The sequence below is a fragment of the Clupea harengus genome, chromosome 13 (assembly GCF_900700415.2).
Source record: "Clupea harengus chromosome 13, Ch_v2.0.2, whole genome shotgun sequence".
Classification (NCBI taxonomy): domain Eukaryota; kingdom Metazoa; phylum Chordata; class Actinopteri; order Clupeiformes; family Clupeidae; genus Clupea; species Clupea harengus.
Genome location: NC_045164.1, coordinates 21,397,966 through 21,407,699, shown reverse-complemented (window position 1 = coordinate 21,407,699; position 9,734 = coordinate 21,397,966). Strand labels below are relative to the sequence as shown.

Genomic DNA, 9,734 nt, shown 5'->3' with positions numbered 1-9,734 from the left:
CCTCGTCTTCCCCACCATCGCTACTATCGTGGGCAAGCTGATGTTCAGCAGCGTCAACTCCAACCTACAGAGGACCATACTGGTACGTCCCTGCCTCATTGCCACAGAGGGACACATCCTTACAATGTCCCCTGCCTCATTGCCACAGAGGGACACATCCTTACAATGTCCCCTGCCTCATTGCCACAGAGGGACACATCCTTACAATGTCCCCTGCCTCATTGCCACAGAGGGACACATGCTTACAATGTCCCCTGCCTCATTGCCACAGAGGGACACATCCTTACAATGTCCCCTGCCTCATTGCCACAGAGGGACACATCCTTACAATGTCCCCTGCCTCATTGCCACAGAGGGACACATCCTTACAATGTCCACTAAACTGCCTACTTCTCTGAATGACTAAAATACAGATAAACCAGATAGACTTCAACTTCAACGTTTTGGTACACGGCATTAGAAGCGTCCAATTTGTTGAAAGCAAAAACACCCCTAACCCCAGATACTAGACCAAGACCAGTGAGGATTTTGTGGTGACCTGGGAAACATTTTGTTCCCCGTTTTCCAGGTAAAATAGTAATGATGTTGGAAGATAACTGGATTTGAAAATGAATTTGTCTGAAGATAACTGGATTTGAAAATGAGTTTTTCTGTCTGTCGTCTGTTCGATCGCTCATTCAGTGCCAAAGTTCTGGCCCATCTCCCTGCTTATTGTGACCGTGTGGCTCTTTTCTGTCCAGCGGTTAGAGAGAAGTGTTTGCTGCACAGTACTGCATGTTCCAGCTGTCCCATGATCACCCTGAATTGGCAGAATTCATCTTATCTAATCTAGGGCAAGAAGAGGCCAACGTGCACACACACATTCACACACATTCACACACGTACACACACACGTGCACACACATACACACACACGTATGCACACACACGTATGCACACACACGTGCACACACACGCACACACACGTACACACGTACACACACACACACACACACACACACACGTACACGTACACACACGCACACGCGTACGCACACACGCACACGCACACACACGCACACACACACACACACGCAGTGTCATGTGTCCAGGGGGAGCAGTTAAACACAATTAGGGCTGACCTTTGACCCTACATATCTCTCTCTCTCGCTCTCTCTTTCAGGGGGGCATCGCATTTGTGGCCATCAAGGGAGCCTTCAAGGTGTACTTCAAGCAGCAGCAGTACCTGCGGCAGGCGCACCGCAGGATCCTCAACTTCCCCGAGCAGGAGGAGGCCTGAGCGGGGACCTAAGAGAGGAGGGGAGCCTCCTGGCATGGAGGTCACAGGACAGGACGATACAGGACTAAGAGATGGATGGATGGATGGATGGATGGATGGATGGAGTGCCCACTTGCCTGCCTGTCTGTCTGTCTGTCTGTCTGTCTGTCTGTCTGCTGGCCGGCCCTTGTGGGACCCCCTGAAAGACAGACAGACGCTCTGCTCAAGTGGCCATTGTTTTCACTCTGCTTCCCCCTCCCCAGAGGTCGTGCCCACTCACTACAGACTGTGGAACTGTGGAGGGCATCGGCCTCATGCACTCATGAGCTCAAGGAACGCCCAAGAGGCAGAAATAACATGTGGTCAACCTGACACTAAACACACACACACACACACACACACACACACACACACGTGTGACCCCTCAGAATGTGACCTTCTGTTGTGTGTCTCCCCCCTGAGGCCCATCAGAGCTGAGTTTGTTTTCTTCTTCCTTTTCAGTTTTTAATGGCCTGTGTTTTAAAGTGAGTAATGATGGTATACCACATATTAGTATATGGGACAGGTTTTTTTTTGTTGTTGTTTTTCTTTTTTACAAATAATTATACAAATAAACTGGTTTTATAATTTGTAATTATTTTGCAGTGATCCGAGATGGAAGTATTCCTTTGTGCTTTGAGGAGGCTGCTTGGGATGCCACTTTTCTGTCTGTTCATGACATGGAAAAGGGAAATCTGTGTGTATGTGTGTCCATATTTCCCTTTGCATCTACCGTTGCTCTTTTTAATCTAGAGAGCTGCAAAAAGATATGAAATAAAGAGAAGCTTTCACCGAAGCATCACCGGTGCACCCTGGGAGCTCTGTACATCATCTGTCATCAAGCTTTCTGTCTCAAACCCACTCTGTGGCACACACTCACACACACACACAGATGCTGAGCACACTCTCTCACACACACACACACACATACAGAGGCTGAACACTCACACAACACACAGAGGCTGAACACACTCTCTCTCTCACACACACACACACACACACACACACACACAGAGAGGCTGAGTTTTTTTTCCCAGTGTGTCTGAAGTATGCATTTGCTTTTGTTTTTTTACGGCTGAATACTGTGTGTTGTGTAGCCCTTGTGACGAACAGATAGTCTGCGCAGGAAAAAATGCTTTTACTTTCACCTGAGAATTTTGGAAGGATCTTTTAGGGACTTTTGTAATTCTGTTTTGACCACATTTAGGAGGACTACCAAATGCAGTTAACCCCCCCCGAGATTTGTTGTATGTAGATCAAGTCTAGGACTATGTTGACATGACAATAGCTCTCAATGTGTCTAATTAGCCTTGAAAGTGTTATTGTTGCACCTATTTTGTAACTTTGTAAGGTACGTGATTTCTTTTTAATATATTTTTTAAAAATGAATTCTCCAAACTTGAACCCTTGAGCCCATGCGCCAAGTCCAATTTCTGTTGCTAGGACACTAGCCACGTGAAAGATGGCGCTCGAGAAGGACTCGGAAGATGTGAAAGCACACAGACAGCCGGCACAGGAGCGGAAATTTTCCACACTTAGTGGCCTTCTTTTTGACCCAAAGGACTGTTGACAAGGCACAAGAATGGTAGTTGAATGAGGATGGATCGCCTATGTTCCCGAAGAGGAGCCTAGAAGTGGACAAGAATGAACAGACATAAGTTCAATGGTGATTGGAAAGAGGCCTTGTCAAATACTTCCCTTTGGTTCCTGCCTGGTTTTTCTGGTTGTTCCCAAACAATCCATATATGATGAAGTGTTGATATGTAATCACTTAAAATAAAAAGGTGTTAAGTATTTAAGGTAGCACTCAAAGAAAAACAAATGTGGGTGTGTGTGTGGGGATGGAAACGGCATACCACAAATACATCGCCATAGGATTTCGACAGATCTCACTGCATTCAAAGGTTTTGTGTTTAACACCTTGTGCAATTACAATATACCCCATTTGCCCACGAGTTGCCTAGTTCATACTGTCCTCTAATCTGTTTTGTTATTTAACAGCTAAAATAATGACCATATGACCAAAATAAATCTAGCATGTTCTCAGTAGTAACTCCTCATAATGTTCTCACTGAAACCTGTATTAATACATCATTAAAATAATGTGCTTGGTTGCTAAAAGTGAAGTTAGATGCCATTGTTTTTTTTTTTGGAATTTGTTTCTAACTCAATTATTTTCACCAGCAAAGTTGTTTATTTCAAAGTCACTTTTGCATTTGTACAATGACACTATAATGCCAAAAGCTGAATGTTGACATTGTAAAAACGTATGCATTGTACAGCTATTACCTTGGGGGCATATAGATTCATGTTGATTGATTTATGTGAATAAATGTATTTTTCCAAGGTGTGCCTTTGTGTATTTTCAGAGGTTGCATTTGTTTGAATCATTTGGCACCTGTAAATTTAAAATGGCTGCTAATTATCAGGGTCTGCAATTTTAGAGTGCTGTGGGGAGTAAGTCTATTTCAAAAATACATTTAGCTCTGGTGATTGCCCAAAGGAGTTCCCAGAGCTTCATAGTTTTAGGTGGTCAGATTCTCTAAATGAGAGTTAACCCAGTTTAAAATGTAATTCAGACATGACATTTTAAGTGAGTTAAAATGATGCTCATTATTCCCAATTTCCAGGAGTGTGTCTCCCCTGTGCTCCCTGAAAAGGTCCTTACATAAATCACCACCATACAGAGCAGAATCATGAATCATACCTTTCCTCTCTGATGCCTCAAAGTGCCCTTACATTAATGTTCCCTTACAGCAAAATATAGAAACTAATTCGGCAAATAAACACTTTAAAACAAGATCGTTGTGGTGTATATATATTTTTTTATTCAAATAAACACGTGTGAGAATAAGATGGAGCCACCTCACTTCAACACACTCAAAGCATCATGCACACACGCACACGCTGCCCATGGCAGACGCTCCCTCCACCACCCCCTTCTACAGGCACAAACACAGACGGAGAGTGGGGGGAGAACAAAAATGGTCAGGTCGAAAACACAGATGTGACAAACTCAGTCCTGTTGGCCAGTTCCCTTCCGACTGAGCCAAGACACGACGTCTGAAATCAAAGAGGCCATTATGCAGCCTGTCTAATGACACCCCAACAGCTTGAAAAACCCATCACAGCATTCCACGTGGTACACTTGCCCTGGGTCCTGTTCACCAAAAGCATTTGAGCGGAAGGATAATTAAAAAGGATCCTCAAAATAATCTTAACAATGTTCTTGGTCTCCACAGGCTTGATAATTCAGAGGTCAAACACACAAAGACCTGGGGCTGAACACTTCACAGTGAGAACTGATGGAGGTCCATGGTACGGCATGGATAAGCTCTGGCCATGAACACTTCCACAAGACAAGAATGGAGCAGATGTCTCAAGCCTGACCGTCACATAACGGGGCCAGAGCAGTAAAATGCTGAATTACTGTAGACCGCTGCACTGCTTAAAATGAAGTCATCAACAACTAAAAGAGGTCAGGCTTTTTCCCTACATGAATATGTTTATCTATAAATGTTTTAGTTAAGTGATCGAAAATCTCTATTACAGTAAGATGCAGCATTTACTATTGTTTTGTTGAGGCCTGAGAACTTTCACAAGCTTTCAGCTCGTTTTGTATGAGAGAAAAAAACAAACCCAAAAAAAGAAAAACACACTACGGACTGGTGGTGGTCTGGTCTGGCAAGACTTAACACCTGAGACATGAAGCCAGTGGAACTTCATATGGCGCTGCCACGACCGCATGCAACATCCGCACAATCACACGAGAACCCCTAAAAAAAAAAAAAAGATCCAAATGCGAGAAGGAAATAGAAGATAGAGACCAAAAGATGTGGCCTACAAACGAACCACCCAAATCTTTTTTTTTTCTAACCTTCCAACCTCTCTGAAGGTAGGACTGTGAAGAAGAGGAAGAGGCAGAAGCTGGCAGAACCAAGAGCTGCCTAGGCTGGAGTTTCAGGCCTGAGCTTCAGTTGTTATTGCTTGTTTGAAGAGGTGCATATTTACAGGGGGGTGGGTCATCGCCCGAGATCACCGCAGCACTCTTCTATTCTAAAACTCTTAAAGGGTCAGCAAAATCACATCCTTCTCTATGAACTCAACCCTGGGACTGGTCCATACTCCCAGTCCATCTTCAGCATCTTAAATGATGGAGCTGCTTGGGGGGGGGGGGCGTTTCACCACCAAGTCAAAGATCATCTCCAACCAACAATGTCTCATGATACCCATCACAAGGGACTGACCAATCACTAGCCAGCATTTCCAGGCACAATCACATCAGGAAGAGATACAGAGACCGAGGATATGTGGAGGGGAAAAACTAGGAAAAGGAAGTTTTATGACAGTTATACATCCTTCTCCCGCTATCACTTTTCCGATCCAGGCCTGCATATTTTAAAAGCTTGTAAAAAATCTTACAGAGATATGCAAAGAAAAACCAACAAAAAAAAACAAACATGGGCATTTAAAATGTTTATTTTTTTTTTTTCCATTTGTAATCTGCAAATAAAATCAGTCATTGGGGTCACCCTGAGTAGATGCTTGGACAACACCCCTTTAAAAAGCACTGATTAAACATAAAACGAAGAGAAACAAATAATAAAACAGACACACCAGACACTATTTAATATGATCTCCTTAGCGGTCTAAAAGCAGCTCTTCAAAGCACTCCAACACTTTACTTGTCTACATAAAAAAAAAAAGGGTCCTAATTCATAAATCTGTACTAAGATGAAACTTGCTCATAAGGCTGACATCTCAATGAGATGGAAACCATTCTGCCAATACCACTGGGTGCAGGCCTGGCATGGCTGAACTGATCGAGGTGGCTTCAATTTAAATCGAGTCTGGGTTTTCCGGGTGGTTCCTTTGCTTGTCTCTAGCTGACTATGAACAGAAAAAACCTTGCCCTTGCGTTGTGGGCTAATGCTACACCAGACGACATTCATCCAATCTAAATGTACCGATGGAAAAGGAAACCACGTAGGTCTCACGTGGCGTGTTACAAGGGTCCCTAGCCAGGGGTGCTGGCCATGATGATATGCATATTTCATCTTCTTTTTTTTTTTTTTTTATCTTCTACTTCCTACACAATGTTGTCAGTGCATTTTACTCACATTGTCACTGAAACGCTTTATAGAGCTGAAGTGCTTTGTGGCCACTACATTTCACACTCAACTATGGTAAGAGGGACTGCAGAGTGGCAAGTCCTGGGACTTGGATCTCCACTTTCTGAAGCCTCAACTGACCAAGCATATACTCAACACAGAGATACACACACTCACACATGCACGCAAACAGGCACGCAAACTCACAAGCTCATTCAAAGTGACTGCGCTTCTAGCTCCAGTTCCATAAGGGTGATGTGGGACTACGCGTGGGTGGGGGGGGGGGGCGGTGGGTTCCTGCGTCCCAGTCAATCCCACGCTGCTTTGGGGGAGGGGGGGGGTGGGTGTTCACAGTTTGGCAGCCATGAAGTTGATGTGCGGTTTGGCCAGAGGGAAGAGAGGCAGGCTCCTCTTGAACTCCGTCATGTCCTGCACCACCACCGGCTGAGGACACCACACCAGACAAGCACATAATCAGACATCACCGACCCCAACACTGACCCCAACACTGACCCCAACATTGACCCCCAACACTGACCCCAACACTGACCCCAACACTGACCCCATCACTGACCCCATCACTGACCCCATCACCATCACTGACCACATCTCTTTACATACTGTTTTCTATGGACTCTCATCATGATGAGTATGAAGGCGTGTTCAGTGTCTTCTAATATTAGTTTCTGAATCAGACAACAGTGTTCATTTCTACATCCTGGGTTACGCTTAGTTGATGTAGCAGCATGCAGTTACAGCAGGAAGTTAAAAGGCAGTCATATGTTCCCCATTCGTCACGTGTGCTCTTGGCTGGAGCTTACCTGAGGCAGAGAGGGAGCGGGAGGCAGGTTTACGTCATTCTGAGCGGGGAACTCGCCAACCACTGGGCCTGGGACAGACGGAGGAAAGACCAACACACTTTAGATCTGGGTGTCTTTTTGGGGGGGGGGAGGGCGGGTGTGTATGGGTAATATCAGAGATGAGGAGAGTGTGATAAAATACATGAGAAATAGAGAAAAGAAGAGACATTTGGTGTGCTTTGCTGGTCCAAACTCGAGTGTGATTATTCCCCCCTCCCCCTTCCCCCGTTGGTTTCCTTTCACATTGCGTTGTTTGGTTGTGAATCATGGTCTGTTTATCTCAACACGTCATGAACATGCAGCTTTTATTCTTCCAAGGTCACTAGGCAACAAGGCAAAGTAAGGGAGAAAAAAAATGGAAAGCCGCACCATTTCTTTCTTTTTATCTTTTTCTTAATTTGGTTATTTCCGCTCTGCCGTGAATTATGCAAGCTGCTTGGATAAGGTTTTTGCAGGGACAGGTGGCAATGCGAGATGAACCCCACACCCAGTTGCCAAGCAGCTGTATAATCACTATCTATTAAGGTTTTAGAAAACGGCATGTTAGTTAATACTTAGCACCCTGAAAGGAAGAGAGTTGGGGTTTCTAGGAAGAGCAATGTTTCTACTCACAGGAGTCCATCTCCCTGGAAAGGACGTGCACAGACACCTTGTGTCTCTTGGCTGCATCCACATCTAGCAGATCCTGCAGAGAGAGAGAGAGAGAGAGAGAGAGAGAGAAAAGAAGGGATAGAAAAGAAGGGATAGAGACACAGAAAAAAAAAGTCAATCCATTTGTGTAGTGAATGTAAATGAAGGGATGTGCTCCTCCGTGTGGAAAATAATGGACTTGGGCAGATAATCCCAGGAAGAGGAGAGAACTGGGACGGGATTTATGATGGGGACATGACCGACCACACACACACACACACACACACACACACGCACCCTCAGCAGCCGTGTTGGCCAGGGGGCTGAAGCCCACAGCACTGACTTACATAAAACAGCCCGTGACAAACTGTGTCTAAGACTGCAGATCTCCAAGAAGAAACCATGTCCACACACTCAACATCAGTCCCAATCAACTCATCTGGAAGCCCTTCTCTTTTGGGTGCCATCAGAGTGATTGGCTACTGTTGTGTATTTTAAAGCTTTTACGTTGAGCTGTATCACACACACACACACACACACACACTTCTATGCCATGTCTCACACCCAACTCATCTGGAAGCTGGGTTTGCTCCGCTCGGTGCAAGTGGTGGTGGGTAATAAATATGGTGGCACTGGCAGTGGTATATTTTTAAGGCTCTGTGCTGTATAATACTTTAATGCCCTCCTTGGCGACTGCAGCCATGCTCTTATAAATTCATTAGAGTGAGTGGGGCCATGGGATGAAAATGGGCACTGAAATGTTTATTTATTTATTTTAAAGCTCTATACTTTTCGCTGACGAGCGGATCACACGACGCGAACACTCCCTCATCGTAGTGCTGGGCGATATGGACCAAAAATCATACTGTGGTATTTTTAGGCTGAATATCAATACGCAACATAGATTTTTTGTGAAGCGGGCTAAAGGTTCAGTTGTAGGCCAAAGCCACATGCGAGCCGTCACTATCAAAACGGACTAATCAAAATAAAATGCAAAGACATGGTTTCCTTCCCTGTATGAAAATATACATGCAAAACATGTAAATGAAAACTTATTTAAATTAAATAGGCCTTTTACTGCAAAAAGTGGGCATACTCCAGGTCTACCAACCTACATCTGCCAAAACTGGTTCATGTGACTGTGTTTTTAACCAGACACATTGACATGCAACTCCTAAGCCCGCCCCCCCCCCCCCCCCCCCCCGCCCCCATGTACTGGATATGAAACAGATCACCATGGAGACCAGGCAAGCCAAATCCTCTCTAGTCATAATGTGAAATCAATGTTATTTCAAGGATGAATGTGGGCGAGACTCACCCTGTAAAACTGCATTATGTTCTCCTTGGTCAACGTCTTCAGGTAGGCCACCTCAATGTTATCTGGAAGAGGACAGACAGAGTTACTCAGTTAGTCATCAGAGCGATACGACAACACAAAATTTAATTTCTACAAGAACGCATTCTGTTCTTGGGGTCATCAGAGTGATTTACTGTCCTACCACCGTTGTGTATTTTATAACCATTACATTGGGCTGTATAACACACACTTTTATGCCACGTCCTCATACTCAACATCACTCATAATGAACTGAGTGATTGGTAGGATGGTAAATAAAAAGGTGGCTACTGTTGTGTATTTTAAAGCTATTACATATATTATAAAGATATTATCCACATACTCAACATCAGCCAGTTTTAAATTGTAATTCTAAGTTGTAAACAAGGAAAACACACAAAACATCTAATACTACTAAATACTAGGGCTGTGAAATGATTAAAATTTTTAAATCAGATTAATCACAGGTTTCTGTGGATTAATCATGATTAATCACATAT

General features: G+C 44.2%; 2 protein-coding genes across 3 annotated transcripts in view; one reads left to right on the top strand and one right to left on the bottom strand.

Annotated features, from left to right (window-relative positions):
• march5 (membrane-associated ring finger (C3HC4) 5) overlaps positions 1-2,130 on the top strand; it is a 26,862-nt gene extending 24,732 nt beyond the window's left edge. The window contains exons 5-6 of the mRNA XM_012819900.3: positions 1-82; positions 1,163-2,130. The exon at positions 1-82 is cut by the window's left edge and continues 85 nt beyond it. Of these exons, the coding sequence (XP_012675354.1) occupies positions 1-82; positions 1,163-1,279 (199 nt within the window). The 3' untranslated portion in view covers positions 1,280-2,130. The remainder of the gene's footprint in view (positions 83-1,162) is intronic.
• A 3,630-nt stretch (positions 2,131-5,760) lies between these two features.
• The window catches only part of ide (insulin-degrading enzyme), a 27,995-nt gene continuing 24,021 nt past the window's right edge, over positions 5,761-9,734 (bottom strand). For both annotated transcript variants that reach the window (XM_012819894.3, XM_031579442.2), the window contains exons 22-25: positions 9,217-9,278; positions 7,881-7,953; positions 7,230-7,297; positions 5,761-6,852 (exon numbers count right to left, since the gene is read on the bottom strand). In XM_012819894.3, coding sequence (XP_012675348.1) covers positions 6,757-6,852; positions 7,230-7,297; positions 7,881-7,953; positions 9,217-9,278 — 299 coding nt within the window. In that variant the 3' untranslated portion in view covers positions 5,761-6,756. The remainder of the gene's footprint in view (positions 6,853-7,229; positions 7,298-7,880; positions 7,954-9,216; positions 9,279-9,734) is intronic.